General features: G+C 42.6%; 1 protein-coding gene, 1 non-coding gene and 1 pseudogene across 2 annotated transcripts; 2 read left to right on the plus strand and 1 right to left on the minus strand.

The window, feature by feature from the left end:
- Positions 1-1,943: 1,943 nt before the first annotated feature.
- TRNAG-CCC lies at positions 1,944-2,014 on the plus strand. Its single transcript has one exon. It is a non-coding gene; the product is annotated as a tRNA-Gly (tRNA).
- Positions 2,015-2,040: 26 nt separating this feature from the next.
- Positions 2,041-2,787, minus strand: LOC122054786 (fasciclin-like arabinogalactan protein 3). Its single transcript, XM_042616219.1, has one exon. The coding sequence runs from the start codon at positions 2,785-2,787 to the stop codon at positions 2,041-2,043; it is 747 nt and encodes a 248-aa protein (XP_042472153.1).
- Positions 2,788-14,224: 11,437 nt separating this feature from the next.
- On the plus strand, positions 14,225-18,826 carry LOC122054787 (annotated as a pseudogene).
- The last annotated feature ends 5,462 nt before the right edge of the window (positions 18,827-24,288 follow it).

Genomic DNA, 24,288 nt, shown 5'->3' on the forward strand with positions numbered 1-24,288 from the left:
TGGATTATGTCCATGAGAAGCATTGTGTTCACTTTCAATTGTGAATGATGAACCAATATAAGTAGTGACCCACTTTTGCCATCCGTGTTGCCCACATCTATAATACTGTCTTCCAGGATTCTTGGTTGATCTAGAAATACATACAAATGTTCTTTGTCCGCAATCCCTACATGTTACAGGTTGAAATCTAGTATTGTCGATGCTGCTATAACTTGATGATGCCATGAAATAACAACCTAATAATCAAATTTTCATTAATTAGATAATATCTCAATAGCTAACATTTTGAAATGAAAGAGGAGCAAAGAAGGCACAAAACTTTGAAATCATATATTGCAACCATTCAAATTCAATGATCTAGGTTGCTATACAAATGATGACACGCTCATTAAATTTGCAAGAGAGAATAAGTAATATTCATCAAACAACTAGTTGATTAGAAGAAGCTAAGTTTCATGAAGATCTATTATATCTCAATAGCAAGGGTGAATCCCTTAGCTCAATCTCGATTATCATGGTACAAAACTGTAAATTTGTTGAGCTATCATTGCAAACTCAAATGATTATCAGTAAATTTGCTCCACTATCTTGGTACACAACTATAATTGACACTAATATAATTATAGCAGCTCAATCTCTAAATATTACTTAATATTACTTTGAGAAAATCTCCACGGTATTTCAACAATATATTAACTTTATAGCTAGCAAGGTGGTAACTTTGCCAAAAAAAAATTAAAATCTCAGACTAGCACTAGAGGATTCATCTTTTCTTCCCCCTTTCTACAATCAAATGATGTATATCGGAAGAACTTGGTGCACGACCATGAATCTGGCATCATATCCATGGGACCATTTTTCTCAAAAAAAAAATAAAATAAAATCATTCACTTTCCCAACAATGTATGTCTTCATTCATTTGTTAATGTGTAACAATGATTCAAGACAAACACATATCTTATTTCAAATTCAAAACTTGTGTGGTTACACTTGATCAAACGGTTGTAAATCGCACCACACCCTCAATCAGAATGAGCAAATAATTACACATAAAAGACATTGAAACATGCCTAAATCAGAAGCCACCTCAAATCAAGGAAACACGGATGGAACATAGGAACAAATCAAGGACGGTAGTCGAGCAAAAATCGATCAATCACCTGGAACGCCGCCGGAGGATTTTACAAGAGGCAACACGAGCTTCGGCGGAGAGAAATGCCCTAGTGTCGAGGGAGATCAGCTGCGAAAGAATCCCACGAACAGTTGCTTCGGCGAAAGAGGGGTGTCGCTGCGAGAGGATCGCGTTCTGAGCTTCGTCTAGGATTTTGTAGAGAGGATCGTGTTCCGAGCTTCGACGAGAGAGGGGTCTCGCTGCGAGAGAGGGGAGGAAGCTAGGGGTCTCGCTGTGAGAGAAAGTGGCCGAGAGGGAGGCAGCTCGGCTTCGGAGAGGGACGCGATGAGGAGAGGAGAGGAGTCGGCGCTGCTTCCGTTAGGGTTTTTGGAGAGGAGAAAGTTGCTCGCAACGCTGCTGATGTGTAAGTCGAATGGGTCGAATGGGTCGTTTTGCCAGCTTGGATGATGCCGATGCTTTGTGCCGCAGGAGAATCGCACAAAACGCACCGCAGGAGAAGCTTCCTCTATATATATATATATATATATATTTTTTTTTTGAACTTGTAATTCACATTATCATCCTTAGTTAGTAGGTCCTGTATTTTTAGTTTTATAGTTTTACTTATAAAATAGCTTATTGTTGTTGTAGTGAATGTATTCCAAGTTAATTGAGTCAATTTCTCAATCAAACCTCAAAGATAAGCCAGATAAGAAAATTAAAAGTTCCATTAGCTCGAAGATAAATTATAAATAGAAAAAACCAACATTTCAAAAGAAAATGAAATAATATCATTGATTGAATAGGAGAACACAAAAATGGTATAATGTCAGCGCATCTGGTGTAGTGGTATCATAGTACCCTCCCACGGTACTGACCGGGGTACGATTCCCCGGATGCGCATTTGATTATGTTTTTTGTTGTTAAATTTAAAGCGCACCAAAAACGGCCATGGCCATGGCCATATCGAGTCCAAGTGCGGTGCTAACAACCACCACTCTCTCGGCCGAGCTGGCTTTTTTCTCCCCGGCAGGGCCCGGCGCCGCTGCAGCGTCACTAGAAGCAGAGGTGGCAGTGTCGACACCGGCCTTGGGAGCCAAGGAGGTGGCGTTGCCGCCGGCGGATGTGGAGGCGTCGCTTCCACCGGCGACCGCCGGCGGGATGATGGCCTTGCTGACCTGGATGACCGACAGGTCATACGGCCGCGCGCCGATGACCTTAATGAGCTCGGAGTCAGGGGAGGCATCGGCCGCTGCGGAGCCGAAGTACATGCTCTCGTCGGCCTTCTCGACGTAGTTCAACAGGCCGTTGTCGTCGGCGCCGTGGCCGGAGTTCTGGAAGAGCGTGGCGATGACGGCGGACTTGTTCTTGAAGAGACGATGGAGGGTGTCGGGGTCATAGTAGTCGAGCAGGACGTGGACGGTGAGCACGTCCTTGAGCTGCGCTGCGGAGAGCCCGGCGAGGGGCGCGACGGCGGAGTTGTCGAGCGCGAGGACGGTGGCTGTCTTGCGGCCGTTGATGTCGTCGGCGACCTTGCTGTCGGTGAGGTACTTGGTGAAGGACGAGAAGTCAGGCTCGGGGGCGAGGATCTCCTTGACGTCGAAGGCGAGGACGGCGATGGCAGCGGAGGAGAGGAGGAGGCAGACCAGGACGGCGGCGGCAGAGGAGGAGGCCATTTCCAATTTGATCGCCTGGTAATTTATCTGACTTTAGATTTTTATTTTATAAAAAATATTAAAATGGAAAAAAAAAAAAAATTTGATTGCTGTGGATGATAAACGGAGGTGGAATTTATAGGTGAAGTGTGTGCTAAATTTCGAAGTTTTTGCTAATTTTGGGCTAAATTATTGGGAAGACGTGGGTTATTGGATGGTAAGAAAACGCTTCGTTGACCAGTTTATGGTGGTTTAAAAGAGTTTGCTAACTTTAATAATATTTTTTAAATTATTTTTAATATATATATATATATTTAAAAATTAATCAAGCGAACGATTTAATTTTTCTTATACGTGGGCTGAGGCTGAGCTTGACGCTGACTTAGCACAATCACGAGGTGATAAAAGCTTAGCCCCCGCGGGCTGGATCAACCGGTTAAGGCGTGACATCCTTGCACAATGAGTTGTAGGGTCGAAGGTCCATGGACGTGCACTGGATGAATAATCTGGGCCGACTGTGTTAAATTCCGGAGACACCACGCTTTACCCGGACCAGCATTCACCGCTGATTTACCTCCTCTTAGGATCCCTGTGAGACCAGGCCTAGGGAGCCGCTGGGCGGGGGGACCCGCCTTTTGCACAATGAGATGATAAAAGCTTAGCGAGCTGAGATGGTATGTCCGTATATGTTAGAAAAATATGAATGAAACATGACTTATAGATTATTAGTTTTACATTAGTTAAATCATATTATGACTAATTGATTGTGTAAAAGGATGTAAATCTAAGATTCAGATCGTACCAATCCAAGACTTTTTATGTAAATATTATTGTACAAAGTAGGCCGCGGTCAAGGCACAATGAATCTCCATCAACCCGTAATTCATATACCTCTCTTGAATTCTTAATGTCACATGCATATCATGTTGCGTGTCACACTGCATGCAAAGCAAACTTTGTTGTTGCTTTGCATGAACATAATGTGCACTTGGTGTGCATGACTGGTGGTTGCTCATTTGTTGAGCACTACTTCTTTATATCTTTATAAGAAGGCCTTGATCTCAAGATGAAGATAGCAAAAGAGAAGTATAGAGCAAGCAAGTGTGTCGAAAGAGAGAGAGGAAAGAGAATTAATCTTTCATTGTGAGAATCCCCTTAGTTCTTCCTTAATTTTTTCTGTCAAGTAATTTTTTATTTTTGTAGATATTCGTAATAGTATTCAAGTATACACTCAGTTTGACACATCAACTTGTGCCTAGTTATGTCGTGATCTTGTCATTTTATCCTGGTAAATAGATGTCCAAGCATAACCTCTTAACACCATCAAAGGGGACGAATTTATTTTAAGGAGACTATCTCACTGTAGAACTTGACGTCTTTATTCCTCGGCCAATGCTCCTCATGCAACTCAGACATAGGCTCCATGTTTGTTCCTCGACTTAGCATCCTGAGCACTCGATAACACAACAACTTAGCGATCGGCCTACTCAACCAGGCCGACAACTTAAGATTATCAGCTCAAGCCATTATAACAGATAAGTAAGTAATGTCCCTCTAGCAGATTGTAGATAAAGATCAAACATTCTTAAAACAGATTCGTTCTGTTGAGATGCAGCATACTCAACATGTGCCAACCTCCTCTGTCCCGATTGGAAACATACTAATCACACATGAAGAAAAGCTAAAAAAAGTTCATTGAGTTAAACTTCAAGCGGTGTCAGCAGAAAATACTCTTCTACCTGACCACTCTGAATCTGACTCGGATCTTGACCAAAAAATCTCCCAAATTTACTGAGGGTGTAAATGATGTAAAAATCATCACTGCAGTCGGCAAATGAAACAAGTCTGAGTTCTTATGTCGAAATTGCATCCTCAACAGTCTTGCCAACTCGTTGTACATTGTGTACTATAAGAAGAAAACAACAAATGAACTATGCGAGTCCCTGGATAAGAAATACAAATCAGAGGATGTTGGGGTCAAAAAGTTCATTATTGGCCGCTTCCTAGACTATAAAATGGTTGACTTCAAGTCAGTGATCAACCAAGTCCAGGAGCTTCAAGTGATCTTGCAAAAAATTCATTTAGAAGGCATGACACTGAGTGAAACCTTTTAGGTGATAGCGATCATTGAAAAATTGTTTTTGACTGGAAGGACTTTAAGAATTACCTAAAGCATAAATGGAATGAGATGAATATAGAAGAAACTCATTGTAAGTGATACGGTGATAAAGGGGGCCCCACCCGGTATGGGTCTACTACCTAGGTGGAGGTCAAAGTCAAAGTGGTCAACGCTAAGATGTCAACGGACTCGCCTATGGAGGCCAAGCGGAGGTCGACCACAAGGGTCGGTCGGGCAGATAATGTTCGATCGGCAACGGGCTTGGCCAAGCTGACCACCCGCCTAGCTCGAAATAGTATGGTAAGATCTCCATACGCTCAGTACGAAGTGGAAGAACAGTAGGAGATCGGAGCATTTATTTGATTAGGAGGCGGTAGTCTACTATACCCAATCGCCGTAAAGAAGAACAGCCGAGGCCGACCAAGCGAAGGAGTACTGGGCTGAGCGACTGTCTCGCTCAACCGATCAGCAGGATCGCCGACCTATCTCGGGATACCCTTTTGGGAGATAGGGTTGCCGACATGGGGCATGGTCAACAGGTGGATCGTACGACGACAAATCAGAGGGCGTGCCCATGACCAATTAGAGAACGTGTCCATGAACACGTGTCCGCGACCAATGGGAGAATGTGTCCAGAACCAATTCAGGAACGTGCCCGCAACCGATGGGAGAACACACCCATGCCTTGAAAGTGTTCACGTCGCCCACCAAGGTATTATATAAGAGGGTACGTACGATTTACTGTTTACGTTTATGCTACTATTGTCCCGTCTTCTTCTTCTTGCTGGTGATTGACTTAAGCGTCAGAGGGTCAACGCCGGGGACCCTTTCCTTGGCCCGACACTAACGTTTCTTGTGTTGCAGAGTGGAGCAGGGTCCACATCTAATCAATGCAGTAGCCACATCTTCAGTTTGTCATCTCCACGATTTTTGAACAGGATCATATTGGCGTCGTCTGTGGGAACGTAGCCTGAATCTGAAACGCCTGGACCACTCACCACGGTTACTTTAACAAAGGAGGAGCTGGATATGCTTATACAAACCTGAGTGGCAAAAATAGTGGAGCAACAACAGCAACGGGCGCTGACCGATCGCCATGTACAGGAGCCCGCGGCCTCAGCAGTGGGCCATCTAGCTGGATATGAAGACCGAGTGATCATGTATCCATTCGGGGGCAGAGTAAGAAGCTGACCGCCGTATATAGAGACACACCCCACACGTTGATCCCCTTCCATCGATCACTTTCCACACTCCAACAAAGGAGCTAGGCCGAGCGGATAAGGAACGAGGATCCTCCTCGGACGACATGCCCATTCTAGACACACATAAAAGGAAAGCACCAAGGAATGATGATTCACTCGAGTGGATCAATCAACAGTTTTCTCAGGAAATCTTGGATGGTCCTCAGCCAAAGCACTATACCCCCGTTGACGATCAGTGAATATAACGGAACGACCGATCTGGATGACCACCTGGCCCAATTTGATAACGCGGTCATACTTCATCAATACACCAACGGGGTGAAGTGTCAAGTCTTCCTCACTACACTTTCTGGGTCAGCAGGGCGCTGGTTCAGACAAATGCCGATCGACTCAATTCATAGCTTCAAAGACTTCCGAGTGACATTCTTACACTATTTCGCCAGCAGCCACCACTACCAAAAGATGAGTGTTAACCTATTTTCCTTAAAACAAGGGTCCAAGGAGGCACTGAGAGCCTACATTAAGCATTTCAACTAGGTGGCTATGGATATTCCATCGGTCTCCTCGAAAATATTGGTGAACACCTTCGACTAGAGGCTCACGGAAGGAGAGTTCTTCTGCTCACTCATTCGGAGGCCACCAAAGGACTTCGGCCACCTGGTCAGGATGGCCACAAAGTACATAAACGTGGAAGAGACCCAAGCAACAAGAAGAAAGGAGGTGCCGGCCGAGTCCGCAGGAGCGCCTGAGCGGCGACCACCAAGCAGCCATCAACCACCCAAGGGACCTAGAGCGGGAGGAGCACAACAACACCAGGAGCCTAGAATGCAGGCCGTACAACATGTGATAGCCAGTCGCCCAAAGGCAGCAAAGGGAAAGGTATGGACACTAATATTTTGCTCGTTCCATCAATCGACAACGCACAACACGCGTGATTGCTACGATTTGACACCAATTATGAGCCGATCAGCTCCTCGAGGATATCGCCGTCGATCACCATCACTCGATCGAAATAAGAGTCTCTGATTAGCAGGGTGGCGAGATAATGATCGAGTGTTATCTAAGCGACGTCATCATCAGCCTCAAAGGAGAAACAACACAAGTCCCGCCCCAAGCTTCTGCTGAGCAGACTAAGACCTCGGCTAGGGAGGAGGAGAACCAAAATAATGCCTCTCAGGGAGAGATTGGGATGATCGCTGGTGGGCCTACTGGCGGTGACTCAAACAGAGTGAGGAAGTCGCACGCCCAGCGCCTAGAAATACATGCTGTCGGATGCAGCAAGGAAAAAGTAGAGGGGGTCTGAGATTAGTTTCGGCCCCCAAGACCTAGAGGGAGTGGAGATCTCTCACGACGACGCCCTGATCATCCGAGTGGTAATAGCTAATTATACTATTCACCGAACCTTTGTTGATATAGGAAGCTCGGTGAATATTATATTCAAGAAGGCGTTCAACCAACTAAAAATTGACCGAAACGATTTGCAGCCAATGACGACTCCACTCTACGAGTTCACAGGCAATGAAGTATTGCTGATCGGCCAGATTCGGCTGTCCATTTCACTCGGAGAGGAGTCGCTCAAGAGGATAAGGACCATAAACTTCATTGTGATGGACGCATCGTCTGCTTGTAGTATTATATTGGGCCGACCTGCTCTTAACAAGTTCCAAGTGATGATGTTCACTTTCTGCTAAAAGATCAAGTTTTCTGTGGATAACAAGGTGGGCGAAGTAAAAGGTGATAAGCTGGCTTCTCGGTGATGCTACATCGAGATTGTCAAGTCTGAACCAAGAGTTGCGCGGAAGGTCCCTCGCTTGGAAGTGAATGCCATCAAGGAAGAACCTCTCATTTTGGTCTACGAGGAAAAGGAGGAAGCCCATGATCATCCCAGCCGATCAGAGCCCACCACCTTCATCGCTGCCAACCTAACAGAGGAGAAGAAGGCAGACCTGGTCACCTGCCTTAGGCCAAATCACGACGTGTTCGCTTGGTCGACCCACGAGCTCCCAGGCATCTCGTTAAGTGTAGCTCAGCACGAGCTTCACGTCTAACCAGATGCTCGGCCTGTGAAACAAAAGAAGAGGGACTTCAGTGCAAAGCAGAATTAGATCATCGGGTGGAGATAGAAAAACTGCTTGAAGCTGGTCACATCCGTGAGGTTCAGTTTCTAAGCTGGCTCGCCAACGTCGTGCTGGTCTCCAAGTCGGGCAAAAAATGGCGAGTCTGCATCAACTTTTGTGATCTGAACAAGGCTTGCCCGAAGGACTTCTATCCCCTGCCCAGGATAGACCAGATGGTGGACTCCATGGAAAATTGCAAACTGATCTACATACTCGATGTATATTAAGGTTACCACCAAGTGTCGCTCGCCTAGGAGGATCAAGAAAAGGTTAGCTTCATCACTACCGACAAAACTTATTGCTACAATGTCATGTCGTTCGGATTGAAGAATACCAATGCCAGCTACCAGAGACTGATGAACAAGGTGTTTCGGCGACAGGTCGGTCATAACACGGAGGTATATATCGATGACATATTAATAAAATCCTTTTAAGCTGCTAACCTTTGTGCAGACATCGAAGAAACTTGCCAAACCCTGAGAACGTATGGAATAAAGTTGAACCCAAACAAGTATCTGTTCGGAGTGAAGAGCGGCCGCTTCCTTGGATACATCGTCACCGAACGGGGGATCAAGACGAATTCGAGCAAGGTGAAGGTGCTACAGGACATGCCCTCACCCCGTAACTTTAAGGAGGTCCAATGGCTAACCGAACGGATCATCGCGCTATCAAGGTTCATATCCAAGTCATCTAACTAGAGTCACACATTCTTCAAGATACTACATCGAGCGACTAAGTTCCAGTGGGATGCAAAATGTGACAAGGTACTAGAAGAGCTCAAGGAGTACCTTACCTCCTTACATGTATTGGCCAAGCCCATCGCTGGCAAGCCACTAATGATTTACTTGTCACCCACCGAGTATGCAGTTGGCTCGACGTTGGTGCTCTAGAACGGCTCTGAGCAACATCTTCTATATTTTCTGAGTCATATATTAAAAGATGCAGAGTCCCGCTACACCTGTCTCAAAAAATTAGCTTACGCACTAGTACTCACCGTTCGGAGACTCTGTCCATATTTCCTAGCACATCCGATCGTTGTGATAACCAACAATGCCTTGGGAAGAGTACTTCTTAACCCAAAGGTATCCGGACGGCTGATCAAATGTGTAACCAAGCAGAGTGACTTCGACATACAATATTAGCCTAGGACCGCGATCAAGGCCCAGGCCTTAGCAGATTTTGTCACTGAAGTCCAGAACACTGAGCCAGACGTGACTTGGAAAATATACGTAGATGGATCATCCACTCGGTAAAGTAGCGGGATTGACATTCTCTTGATTTCACCTCGGGAGGACAGGATGCAATTGTCCATGTAGCTAGACTATCGGGCTACAAATAATGAAGTCGAGTATGAGACCTTAATAGCCGACTTGCAAGCGGCTCGGCATGTCGGAGCAGCAAAAGTCATCATCCACTCGGGTTCTCAGCTGACCACTCGGCAACTATTGGGGGCGTTTGAAATAAGCAGTTTCTGACTCAGGCTATATGCAGAAGCTTTCGAGAAGTTGAAGGCAAACTTCCAAAAGTTGTTATACAGAAGATCGCCCGCTCGAACAACCAGATCACGGATGAGTTGGCTAAGTTAGCCAGTTCTTTGTCACCGATCGCGATAGAGCAGCGGATCGAGCAAGTCTCACTGGCGGCGAACATTGATAGGATAAATGGAATAAATTTCTCGAGTGACTGGAGGAGCCTATTGATAGAGTTCCTTCGATCAGATAGCATTCCAGTCGATCAGGAAAAAGTTCATCTGTTGCAAAAGAGGGTCGAATGGTTCACTCTGATCGGAGATTAGATGTATAAAAGAGCTTTCTCAAGGTCATTGCTTAAGTGTGTTGGACCAGAGGACGTCGAGTACATCCTTCAAAAACTACATCAGGGCTCCTGTAGAAGTCACCCTAGCAGCAGATCGCTCGCCTGAAAGATCTTGTTGGCGAGATATTTTTGGCTCACACTACAAGATGATGCCACTCGAACAATAGTCATCTGCCTGTCATGTCAAAAATATCATAACATCCAACATCGACCGACCGAGAAGATGAAGGCATCTACGATGTCTTGTCCATTGGACCAATAGGGCATGGATATCATGAGACCATTTCCAATGACGATTGGTTAGCGCAGATTTCTACTTGTCGCAGTAGATTATTTCTCAAAGTGGGTGGAGGCCGAGCCGCTAGCCAAGATAACTGAACACATGGGCATCAAGTTTGTATGACAGAATATCCTATGTCGGTTCGGCATCCCTCGTCGGTTCATCTTGGATAACGGGAGCCAGTTCGCTGGACGGAGATTCAAGGAATGGTACGAGGGCTATGACATCATGCAGGCTTTCATCTTAGTGGCCTATCCTCATAGCAACGGCCAAGCGGAAATCACCAACCGAAAAATCCTTAGGGATTTATGAGCTCAGCTCGACCATGCTAGAGGTAGCTGGGTCGATAAGCTCCCAAGCGTCTTGTGGGCTCATCGTATCACACCAAGAGAGGCAACCGACATCACACCATTTCACCTGATGTATGGCAGTGAGGCGGTGGTGCCAGTGGAAGTCGGAGTAGAGTCTGATCGGGTGTAGCTCTACGATGATGGAAATGCCGAGCGAACGCTTATGGAGGTTGACCTGGTGAACGAAGCGCGGGACAAGGACGTCGTCCGAATGATGGTGTACAGACAACCCATAAATTAGAACTACAACAGAAGGGTGATTCCAAGGTCATTTCAGGTCGGCGACCTGGTTTGGAAAGGAGTGAAGCCGGTCGGTAACGTTACCAAATTGGAGGCTCCATGGAGAGGACCTTTTAAAGTCATTCAGAAGCTCCTCTCGGGAGTATACTACTTGCAGGACGGGGATGGGAGAAAGCTTAAGCAGCCTTAGAGCGTGAACCATCTCCAGCTATATAGGGTCGGGTGAGAGGTGCGTGGTTAAATCTGAATGTACTAGTGTAAGTGTATGTCTTGTGGATGCAAGAAGACAATGAATAAAAATCCTAAGTGTTCCAGACTCTTATGACATTCGGCCAAGTTAAAAGTAGAGCGACAACTATAAACCTTGGTCTTCGTTAACAGTCGAGCGGTGATTATAAACTCTGATCTTCGTCAACAGTCGAGCGACGACTATAAACCCTGGTTTTCGTCAACAGTCGAGCGGCGACTATAAACCCTAGTCTTCACCAATAGTTGAGCGACAACCATAAACCCTAGTCTTCACCAACAGTCAAGCGGTGACTATAAACCCCTGTCTACTCTTTCAACAGTCGAACGATGACTATAAACTCATGTCTACACCTTCAACAGTCGAGCGGCGACTATAAACTCCTATCTACGTCAAAAGTCGAGCGGCGACTATAAACCCTAGTCTTTGTCAATAGTCAAGCGGCGGCTATAAACCTGAGTCTACAATGAATACCAGCTAAGCGACGGCTATAACCTGAGTCTACAACGAATACCAGCTGAGCGACAGCTATAAACCCGAGTCTACGCCTTTAATAGCTGAGCAGTAGTTCTAAAACCGAGTTTATGATAAATGAAATCGATTGACAAATATATAAGTCAAGAATAAAGCTGGCAAGGAAACATGTTGCTCCTAGAAGCAACAATTTTCTGCTAAAATAAGGTCATTCGGTTGATATGAAATAATTACTCTGACAGTGTATCGGCTAGTTACATTGACGATCGGGAGTACATGGAACCATACTTAGAGATTTTTCTCAAAGTGATAAGTGGTTCATAGTCCAACTCAAACCGAGTGGTGATGCATCCATTAACAAATATAAAAGCCAACAAAGAGACGCCGAATGACGATGCATGATTGAACGCTGTGAAAACCAACTAAACAAAGATTCACCGAACGGGTGATCATGCATTAACACTTGGAAAATTTTTACAAAGTAGCCAGAGGCAGTATAAAAGGAGGCGAGCTTCCAAGTGGGCAGGGGTCACTCAAGATAATCCAACACGTCATCAAGTGGTGATTCGGTCAACTTGTCCCAACTGATGACCTTATTGGTCAATGCGGTTGGGATATAGCCACCACCCTTCAGCTAGTTGAGCATCCCATCAATGGCGAGGTTGAAGAGGCGGAACACCTAGTTGGTGACTCGATCATTGAAGGAGTCCGATCGGAGGTAATCCCGCTTTAGAATCTCAAATCGGCTAGACTTTATGCCTTGATAAACTTCCAAAGATGTTCGGGAGGCCTCCAGTTTAATCTTCATAGAAGCCAGCTCGGCATCCTTAGTGGCCAGTTGTTCTTGAGCTGCTACTGGCTCAGCTAATCGACTCTCCTGCTCGACATTCAGAACTACTTCTGCCTCCTTCAAGTTTTGAGTCAGGATCTGAGCCTCTTTTTTCTTGATCTCCAAGTCATCAATGGCTCGGAGCTTCCTAGCATTGGCCAAATTAGCCTTCGCCTCAAAGGAGATGGCCTACTTATTAAGCCTCGCTAGTTGCGAAGTCTGCTTGACGCTCTTGCTCCTCTCCGCTTGTAGCAACTCAAAGCACTTATTCAGATTGACCTTCAATTGGGCCGCCTCAGTAGTCAGCTGCTCAATGCGTGCCTGAGCGGCTTCTAATTGGCTACTTGGGGGATGCAGCTATTAGACTTCATTCTCCAAAAAGTCCAACCTTTGACGCATAACCAAACTCTCAACCCAATACTATAGCAACAATAATATTGTAAGTACCGAATGGATGAAATTAAGTAAATATGAAGACAACATACGTACCCCAATGGCCATTTGGGTATGACTTTTTGCGAGCTCCCCCGGTGAGATGACCACCGTGTGGGCCCAAGCATCGACCCATACTTGTGCTAACGACCCTTGAATCTTAATATGGTGCTCGGGGTGTTGGACGTAATGTTGCCCGAACTGCGCCACTCATCGGTAGGCAGGTGGATGATGACTGTTATTTGTCTCTGGTCGCTTGGGCCAGAGGGCTTCGAAGTCGTCTTGCCTATGGACTTGGGCGTTGGGGATGGTCGGATGATGGACACTTGTGCGGCCGATGAGGATGGAGATGGCATGTAGGTGATTGGTGGCGCACAGATTGTTCCTAGTGGCAGCCCAGATAATGACAACGTCCGGTCGGATGACAGGGAAGTATGGAGCACTACGACTCCTTACTCGGGAAGAACATGTGTTGATGTCTCACCCCGCTAGGAGGCAGGGCGTGAGCCAGCTCGAGCAGGTGTTTGTAGAGCAGATGTGGCAGAGTGGGAGGAAGCTCCCCCACGGGGCCTCTTACGCTGTTGCAAGGGTTCGCCGGAAGTGGCCAACTCCGAAGCCACTGCGATCGACAGCATCGAAGGACGTTCTAGAGGAAGGTCAGCTGTAGCGACCGCTACCCCACTAGCTGCCGTCTGACTTACTCTACCCTCGCTGACCAACGCAGGAGTCTCACTCACCTCGTTGAGCGGATCTTCATGGTCGCCGACCAGCTGTAGGCCTCGACTCTCCAGTTTGGCCACCCCTACGGTGTTGATCTCGACGTAAGCAAGTCTGCTCTTGCCGGCTAGACATGCCCTCAACATGATGCAGGTTGCAAAAAAGAAAGCAAAATCAGTTAGATTCAAAGATGAAGAGAAGAAAAAGCATACCTAGGTTGGATGAAAGCCGCGTTCAGATCGGGCTCAAGTCGAACACGTAAAGGACGCCCTCCAATAGCAGCCGGTGAACGTGATACTTCTGACCGGCCAAGCTAGAGGCTGCTTGGAGATAATCTGATCGGTTTCGGTATCTCCTGAGCGACGGTTGCTTCATCACCTCCAACTGGCAGCAAGTCAAGAAGTTGGGTTGCTCAGGAAAACTAACAAAGAAATAGTGTTTCCTCCAATGCTTATTGGAGTATGACATTTTATTAAAGAAGACCGAGCCCACTCGAGTTTGGAACAGGAAGGTTCCTAGATCGAATAATTTAGGGTAATAAAAATAATGAAAGACCCGAGGCGTCAAGGGAATATCATGCAGGCGGAAGAGGACTACTGCACCGCACAACAACCGAAAGAAGTTCGACACTAATTGATGAAGGGAGATGTGAAAATATTTACAACTGACAAAAAAGAATGGATGAACAGGAAACCAGAGGCCTGCACTAAACTAGTCCTTGAAGAAGGTCAAAAAGCTGACTGGCGGTTTGTGTGGCTGGTTGTAAGTGTAGGGGATAACTGTAGGAGGATCGGTGGCCGGCTTGAAGGGGGGTTGGATAGCTAGGCCACCCCCAAATCGATTTCTTCTCTACAAGAAGGTTAGTACACAGTGGAATACACTAAACAAAACAATGAAAGCAATCAAGGAAAAATACAAACGCTAACAAGCTCGATGTTACGTGGTTCGGAGATTGCTTGCTCCTACTCACTACAACAAAAATGTTAAAAGACAACACCCCTCCGACAACGGTTTTAAGAGAAAGCGTTGTGTATTTGCTCAAAGACAACGGTTTTTGGCAAAACCGTTGTCTTTGAACTCCCCATTAAATATAAAAGACAACGGTTTTGGGAAAACTGTTGTCATTGAGCGATTTTTTTTTTTGAATCAACAACACTTTTTACAACGATTTTCTAAATCCGTTGTCTTTAAGCGCTTTTTTAGCGGCTACGACAACAGTTTTGAAAAAACTATTGTAATCGACTTTGGTCATTTTCCCCCTCGTTATTTTGCATTCCCTCGTTGTTTTCTTTTCGGCGCCGTGTTTTCCCCTTTGTGTTCCCGAACCTAAGCCATTTTCTTTCCCTCTCCTCATACAATCTCTTCACGCCTTCGCTGGATCTTCCTCCACGACAGTGTGCTCCTCTCGTTTCCTGGTGAGTAGGTTTCTGAGTTCGACGAGGCTCTTTGACCTTCCACTGCTGCTTCTTTTGCTCGTAGAACCTTTTGATCGGACGAGGTGTATTTCTTCGCCAAAGGTGGCACTCCTACTCCGTCGATTCATAACCTAGGTCTTGTCGTCTTTGGATTCGTGCTAGAGCCATAGTCAAGGTAGATTCATAACCTAGGTCTTGTCTTCGTTCATAAATTTTGTCTCAAAAAACGAAACCTACTTTTGATTCCACTATGCTTGTATTTGCAAGCGCAACATTCTCTTTTCTTCTTCTTTTTAGCTTTTGATTTGTTTCATCATGCCCTTTGCCTGCTCATATGTCAAAGTTTGTGGTGTTTGATCTCTAAAGGTGTCGGTTTTAAGCATCGATTTCTGTTTGTTATTCCAGATCCAGATATATCTATCAGCATTGATGCTACTCCATATGAGTATACAACATATCCCTCCCCTTGATATATATAAGAAGTTTCCTAGGAGCCTTGTGGTAATATTGCTCTGTTTCAGGCCAAAGCTTTCCGCTGCAGGAACAAAACCAAGAATTGGTTCTGATGATAGAGGCAATGCTATATTAGGTTTAATGCAAAACTTGTCTGTTGAAGGATTGGGTCCACAATGGATAAGGCCTGCACCACCGATGCTCCCAGTGTTAGATGGAGAAGTAAAAAATTTCACCTGAGACCTTGTGTGTTCAATTGTTTTCTCTAGTGTTATTAATCTGCAAATTCTTGTATAGCTTATATGGCTCATTCCTGACAGCAATCATGAGCTTTTGTGGGATTATGGCATGTGTGCTGACACCAGTCGAGGGGCTGCAGTGAGAGATTTGATTGCTAAAGCATTAAAAGGGCCACTTGCACCTGCCCAACAAGAGGTCATGTTCTTTTTCACGCTAACTAGGTAGCATCTGTTGGTCATAGTGGCCAATATTTCAGCTGTGCTCTATGAACATTACTAGTTGTTTTCCCTTCACCTATGCCAACATTTTCTGTATTAATGAAACAATATGGCCTTTCTTTTTGTTTCTTCTTGCAACAATTTGTGTTAGAACTTGCAAAGGATGCGAAACTCGTCTATCATTGTGGACTTACTCCTTCAAAGCTACCGGTTTTCATTATTTTCATTATTATGTGATTTCTCATTTCAAATTTTGTGATGAGATTATATATGTTTTCTAGGATCTTGTTGAGCACAACCCACTTATAGCTGTTGAAGTTCTTTCAAAGTTGATGAATTCTCCTGAAATTTCATAGTAAGATCTTTTGATATTTGTGCCAGTGATAAATATGTGGGTGCTATGCCGGTTTTTCTTATCACAATTTGGGTGACAGGTATTTCACTGTTTTTGTGAATATGGAAATGAGTCTACACTCAATGGAAGTAGTCAACAGACTGACAACTGCAGTTAATCTACCAACTGAGTTTGTACACATGTAAATCACTAACTGTATAGCATCATGTGAAAACATAAAGGTTCTTCTTCTTTCATTCTCAATGTTGTCACTTTTTGAAGGCATTGGTTTTGAATTACTAACTTATTACATCTGAAAAAAATCTGTTTGTCTCTGAGCTGCATAGTATGATCATTTTCCTATAAAAACATTTTTAATTGCAAAATTGTATTTTTCTTAGTAGCTCTAAATGATTTGGTATAGTTGTCTTAGTGATGATAAGCTTGATTATTAAAAAAAAATTGAGATGAATTTATGGATTAGTCAGTCCAACATCCTGCACATTCAATTGTGCTAGTGATGATCAATTTTGATGATCGTTAGGGAAGTTCTTGACTTTTGTGCTTACATCCCTTTAGAAGGGAAACCTCGTTTCTTTTTTACCTTTAATTTTTGACAGTTTGAATTGTTTGTCTTTTTTTTCCACTGTGATTGTTTATTGTCAATCTCATCTTCTTTAGACTACATCCTTTCGTTAAAATATCCATCTAAGAGACAGCAACAGTTAAAATTTGTTCCATTGTGCAAGTGATGATCAATTTTGATAATTGTTAGGAAAGTTCTTGACTTGTGTGCACCTACATCCCTTTAGAGGTGAAACTTCGTTTCTTTTTTACCTTTAATTTTTGGCAGTTTGAATTGTTTGCTTTTATTGCCACTGTGTTAGTTTATTGTTAGTCTCATCTTCTTTAGACTACTCCTTTCATTTAAACATTGTTCCATGCTTCATAGTTGCTTTTGCTTACTATACCTCTATAAATTTCAGTTTTTCTAATCCAAAGTAAAGGTTGTCAGCAGTTATATTAGTTCTAGAATTTCTGAGTTTCCGCAGTTCTATGAATAAAGAAAAAAAATCTTTGTTACATTTCACGATTCTTTCACAGTTCACTTGTCCATTGCACTTATTTGTTTCAGCTAAAAATTTCTTAATTTTTAGGTGTATCTCTCATTTAGAATTTAATTTGTTGGGTAGCACCGAGACAACTATTGATATGTGAATCTAAGGGGACGGATACATTAAGCTTAATGCTCAGTTTTGGTTTTTCAGTGAAAGTTCTTATTTATGTTCATCTTATTCAATCATGTTTGTGATGCTATCTAATATTTGCCACTTTGAACTACTGACATCTTAGCATGTATCCTCACCATCTTCATCAAACATGATGTATTTGTACTAACCATTTGGGTTCAACTACACAGATCCCAATGAGACTAATGCCTGGTTTATTATTTCCATGTTTGCCTTATCCAGTCATCGCTGCCATTATCGTCAACATTGTCGTCACTAAGCCAATATTTGTTTAAACTGTTTGGAGTTGGGTTGTGTTTGTCTGAATGATACAGCCCTTGATTATTAATAATATTAAAATCAATTAAATTATTTTTATACTAATTTAATGTTTTCTTTGGCCTTGTACTCTATACACCTACTCTAATTGATAAAACTCTTAATTATAGATTGCTCACTTTTGAACATGCACTTCACTTACATCTTAATATGCATGTTAGTAGAGCATACAGAATTTTTTACTGCTACAATTTAGCTTGTTTTCCATTGTATTTTGCTATTTCAGTGTATGTTTTCATTTTAAGGGGATATACCTTTTATAATGTTGGCAATTTGGTTCCTGAAGTTGTTGTCTATTTCTAATGGCTGATAAATTCTAGCATTTTATGTTCTTTTCCATGGGCAGGACAAGTACATGCAAAACAGGCTGGTGAGGTTGGTTTGTGTTTTTCTGCAAAGTCTTATCAGAAACAAGATAATCAACGGCAAGTTTACTTTTGTTTTTTTTTTTATCATGCTTACATGCATTTCCAACTATTAATTTGTTTGGAGTAATCAAATGTGCTACTAATTTTTTATAATTATATGAAACTCTTTCCTTGAAGGGGGGCTTGGTGCAATATTAAAGTTGAATTGCCATGTGATCTAGATGTTCGAGTCGTGGAAATAACCACTTGTAATGTAAGATAAAACTGCATACAATAGGCTTAGTGTTCCCTAGCTCTAGTTCTTTGTCTGGTGCCACATTGACTTGGCTTGGTGATTCAGGATGAAACTCATGAATCCAGTTGGAAAATAGATATATATCAGCATATTAATTATATTGCTCACGTTGTCGCAAGTTTATTTCAAGATGAGGCTACCTAATGACTCTGATTACTAAATTCTAATTCTGTGAATTAAGATTCTATTCTATTCTGGGTGGATTATTTATTTTTGTTGACACGTTTGTCTGTTTGTTGTGATATGCAGTTCGTGATCTCTTCATAGAAGTCCAGGCCTTCTGCATTTAGTTCTCGCGCATCAGGGAGGTTGCTGGCCTGTTTAGACTTCTCAAGACTTTGGAGTGATCATACAAATTCAAATGTTGCTTTCTCCCCATTTTGTACATCCTGCCCAACACATTCTTGCCAAGTGTTTTGTGTTTTCTTCTTTTGTTCATGTACATATAAATTTGTTTTGGATTTAATATAGTAAATATTTAGTTTTGTATTGGTGGTTTGTTTATATTAAAATAAGATTGGTTGTTTGGTATTAATGAACATTAAAGACAACAGTTAAAAATGTTGTAAAAACTATGTAAACCACAACGGAATTTTTTTTTATAAAAAGTGATAAAAGATAACGGTTTTATCTGTTGTAAAATATATTAAAATTATATACCACAACAGTTTATGACTATTGTAAAAAAAAAAGCAAAATGAGTAAATATTATCTACCACAACGGTTTATATCTGTTGTAAAAAGAGTCTACCACAACGGTTTTAAAACGTTGTCGTATCCTTCGTAAACAAATTTTTGAGCATATAAACAACAACGGATAAAAACCGTTGTCAAATGTCTACAAAGACAACGGATTCAAAACCATTGTCGTAGGGCAATACATTCTACAACGCCCTCAGTTACAATGGTTTTTTGACCCTACAACAACGGATAATATCTGTTGTCGTTTGCAGTTTTTGTTGTAGTGACTCCACGATGTGTCCTTGAGGTGGACGAGCCATTGATCCTTCGGTGGATCAATCCTCGGCAATCTCCGGCTAGAGCTTCTCCTGTTGGGTTTTTCGGGCCGCGAAAACCGCTTTTTCGCGTCGCGGAAACCCCGAAACTCCCTAGCCAACGGATCTGTGCGAAGATTATAGAACAAAATTTTACATGTACGAGTTTACTAACTAGATCTACACTTAGATCTACATGTTTAGAAGGTTACCCTTGTTGTGTGCCTTTTTGCGAATCCCGCTCGTCCAAGGTGCGCCAGATCTCGAGTGTGTTCAAACGTACACACCTCTAGTAGTATCCACACGAACAAGAAGTGTTCTCTAACACTCAAGGATGGAGAAGAGAACACCACAAGTGTGCTAGCACTTCTTAATGCTCTCGGATAGGATTGGAAGATGAAGAAAGGAAAAGAAGAGAACACACTCCTCTAAAAACTCTATGTGACTTTCACTAACCTTTCTTCTTGGATTAGATTCACTCACCTTTCTTCTTCCTTGCTTGAAACCCACGACAACAGTAGCAAAGGAGGAGCAAGAACCCAAGGAAGAAGATGCAACAATAAACACACATCAATGCCACAAAACAAAACCTCTCCACAAGCATTAGTGTGGTCGGCCACATCTTGTAACCCCCTCATTTAATGTGGTCGGCCACATTAAGTGAATGGGATGTGTAACCTCCATGAGGTGGCACACCATAATAAGGTGGAGATGATGTGGCAAGATTAGTCATGTCATGTAGGATGAGTCAACCTTCATGATGTGGCAATACATCAAGTCAAACTTGATGTTTTAACTTCCATTTGGTCAAGTCAAAATTGACCAATTTTCTTTCTTGTTGAGTTAAATCCAACCTTTGATTCAAGTCAATTTTTAATTTAATGAATCTCAATTCATTAATATAAATTGACTCAATGAATCAAATTTAAATTAGACTCATTCAACAATTGAATCTAATTGAGTCTAACTCAATAAGTCTAATTTGAATTAATCCGAATCCAATCTTTGGTGTATCATATGAACCTAATCCAATTAGTTCATCATATGAACCTAATCTCCATCCACTTGTTCTTTGTGTGTGACCCAATAGGTTCTTGTAACGTTGGCAATATTTCAAAACTCCTTTAGAAACATAAGCAATGAGCGGCATCTAGCAATACATCATTGCAACCCAAGTTACAAGAATGTTGAGATCCAACATCACCTTGTGACTACTAATTGTGACTCCTCACAATATATGACAAGTGTCCTTCTATCCTAGACATCTAGATTGATCAATGTGAGGCATAGACCGTGTCATCCTCTGATCAATCTAAATCTTGAACTCCAAGTAGACTCACTAAAACAAATGAACTCAATATCTCATATTGACTCATTTGGGCATGGCCATGCACTTCGTGGTCTCACTCTATCAAGAATACCGATGTCTCTCCCGTCATATAGGAGGAATAGATCCCATCTACATCACTCACATCCCTCTGCATAATTCGTTACACACCCAGTAATCGCCTTTATAGTCCACCCAGTTACGGGTGACGTTTGACGAAACCAAAGTACATAACTCCTTATGTAGGGATCCATGGTGACTTCAGGTCCAAGGACTAATAGTCATACTAATAGCCACATGAGAAAGTATATGACACTCATATAACAATCCATGATACTTTCTCATGGCGGGTCATTCAGTATACATTCTCTAATGCATACCCATGTGTCAACTTGATATCTCTATATCCATGACTTGTGAGATCAAGTCATCGAGTTGACCTACATGCTAGTCTTATTGCATTAACATTGTCCCTGAATGTTAATACTCGACTAGGAATGATTAAGAGTAGTTTTCCCTATATCATCTCACTATCGGTTCAGCTAACCGATTGATATAGGTAAGAACCTTCTACTCAAGGACATTATTATACTTAGTTTATTTGACACCAATACAAGTAAGTATAATAACCAAAAACCAAATGCCTTTATTTATATAGAATATGATACAACAAGTCCATAATACAATCATCAAATGATTGACTCTAGGGCTCTAGCTAACATCTCCTTCTCGGTGGAGCAAACCTCTCACAAAGAATCTCTCCCTCTTTACAAGATGAAGTTTAGGTTTAGGAGGAAGAGAGTGAACTTTGGAAGCTTTGGGCAGAGACTAGAAGTTATTCAATGTGCATGAGTAACCTTCTTCATGCCCCAAAGCTCCTCTTAAATAAGAGGAGAGAGTTGATCAACAATCAACTCAAACCCCAACACCAGTCGACTGGTCCAAGCACCAGTCGACTGGTGTGCTGTTAGACCCAGCCAACGGCTCTTTGCAGAAATCCAATTTCTGCCAACGACTATGTACCAGTCGACTGATCCCATGACCAATCGACTGGTCCCCGTAGTTGACAAGCGTATAATCATTCTGTGCATTCTGTGAAATAGGTGTTGGATCGAGAAGCGCTAGAGGGGGTTGAATAGCGCTCGTAGCTTTCACGCTTTTCGAATTCATAAAACTATCGAGTTATAAAGCAGCGGAAATAAAAATGCACAAACACACAAGAGACACGAGAGGTTACTTCGTTCGGGGCCTATTTCGACTCCTACTCGAAGGCCTGCGGTCATTGACCGCTTTCGGTGGGCAACAACTATATTCACGATAAGTATTACAAATTAAGTACAATTATAAACTGAATTAAACTTTATACCGACAACAATAAAGTCAAAACTGAAGCTCCCGATCATCGGGATGTCGTTGCAGCACTTCGGGATCGTTTCGTTAGTAGCACGTTGAAGAAGAGAAGCTTTTAATTCGTTGATCCAAGGTGCTACTCAAAACCCCCTTTTAAACAGTGCTCAAGGCGCCTTAAAGCCCATCCAAGGCGCCTTAAACTAGCCGAGTCAGCCGCATGGATCACATCGAGCCAGGTCGCACCTTATCTGCTCCAAGGCGCCTTCATTGCTCTCCAAGGCGCCTTCAGCCACCATTCCAAGGCACCTTGAGCTTCCTCCAAGGCGCCTCCAAGCTTGCTTCACAGCCATCTTCAGCTTTGCACCCGAGGAGCCTCCAAGCTCCACGGAGGCGCCTCGGACACTGTTCATCCGAGGCTAAGTTGTGCTCCTTTGGTCCTGCAAAAAGTGTTAGTCTCAAACACATAACCTGCAAAACAAAGTTAGCACAAAACAACAATGATAATAGAATATGATGACAGTCTCCGGGCTGTTTGGGTTTGACTTCAGATTTTCGACCGAAAACCCTAGGTCGACTCGACGCCTACTGTTCCCTCTATGGGGAACGCGTTCTTACCTACTCCACTCAGGAGATTTACTTGTTGCCAGTGCGATCCTCCAGATCGACTGGACTTTTGCTCGGTGCTCGATGCTTCCGGACTTTCTGCTGGACTTCCGCTTCCCGGCTGGTCTAGTCTTTCACCTGGTTCGCGACACCATGACTTTCCACCTAGGGTTACCCCCCTAGGACCTTTGCCTGAAGCACTCGACCCACCAAGACTTTCCGTATAGGGTTACCACCCCCTATGACCTAGGGTTACCACCCCCTAGGGTTTTCACTTGCCTAACCACAGCTAGGACTTTTCCTGAAACACTTAAATAGACTTGTTAGATCACAACATAACCTTAACTTTGAATTATTTTCCATTATCAAAACTTAGGTTCGATCGTCGGATGCTTCCCGCACCAACAATCTCCCCCTTTTTTATTATGGCAACCCAACTTCAAAGTTATGTAAAACAAATGCATAAATATATTTAAAAGGTTTAAGTGAGCAAGCTTAAGTATATAAATTCAAATACAAGCATAACTTAAGTTAACACTTAAACTTTGTGAAGCTCCCCCTTAATCCAGGGCTTTCTTTTTGAATCAGACTTTTACTTTTGAATTTCCCTACTCTCCCCCTTTGCCATTTATCAAAAAATAAGCCAGTTGAAAGCAAGTTTAAGTTTTTAGAAAAAATAGATTAGGCTTTGAAAGAAGGTAAAAATGCTTGTGTAATACTTAGCTTATAATTAAATTTTACTGAACAAACTATTAGCTAAGTGAGATAAAGGGCTTAGAGGAATATTTTTCACCTAAGTTTAAAAGGTTAATATATGGTTGACTTCGAAGGATGACTTTAGCCACTTTTGAAACTTAGTTGGTTTTGAAAAAATACTTAGATAAATTTTGAAAATCTTAGCTAGATTTTAAAGAATTTTTGCAGCCAAATTATTTTTTAAAAAAATTTGAAGTCTCTTTTTACTTAGCAGAAATCTTTTGAAAGCAATGAGTTAAATTTTGCAAGTAAAGAAATATGCTTTTTAATACTTTTAGCTAAGTAAAGAATGAATCTGAGAGGTAACTTAGAAAAGCAAAAAAATTTATAAAGGTGGCTAAGTTTGAGAAAGTTTGAAAGTTGCTATATGAATCACTTAGCTAAGCCTTTTGCAAATATTGAATTTTGAAAATGTAGTTTCAGTTTAAAAAGGTACTTAGCTTAATTTAAAAAAAACTTAATTTTGAAAAAATAGGAGTAAGAACTTATTAAATTTTAGGACGAAGAGGGAGTAACTAAATATTTAATTTAGGTTATTTAATCAAATTTAGTTGGTCCTTAAGTCCAAGCATGAGTCAAGTTAAATAGTCCAAATTGTTTTGATCAGGTATCAGCGCCCTAAAGTACAAGCATGCTCAATCTTAAAATCTCCATTTCCTTCACCAACTGTCTAACCTTTAGCTACTTGCTGATTGCCTAGAGGGTAACAGCTTTCACTCGGTTAGTCAAGTTAAGTTATTTGGTCCAATTAGATTTGACTGAGGCTAGATGACTTTAA

The sequence above is a fragment of the Zingiber officinale genome, chromosome 3B (genome assembly GCF_018446385.1).
Source record: "Zingiber officinale cultivar Zhangliang chromosome 3B, Zo_v1.1, whole genome shotgun sequence".
NCBI classification, from domain to species: domain Eukaryota; kingdom Viridiplantae; phylum Streptophyta; class Magnoliopsida; order Zingiberales; family Zingiberaceae; genus Zingiber; species Zingiber officinale.

Bases quoted from the DNA above. Each gene is read 5' to 3' on its own strand.
- LOC122054786 (XM_042616219.1), bottom strand. From the start codon at position 2,787: ATGGCCTCCTCCTCTGCCGCCGCCGTCCTGGTCTGCCTCCTCCTCTCC.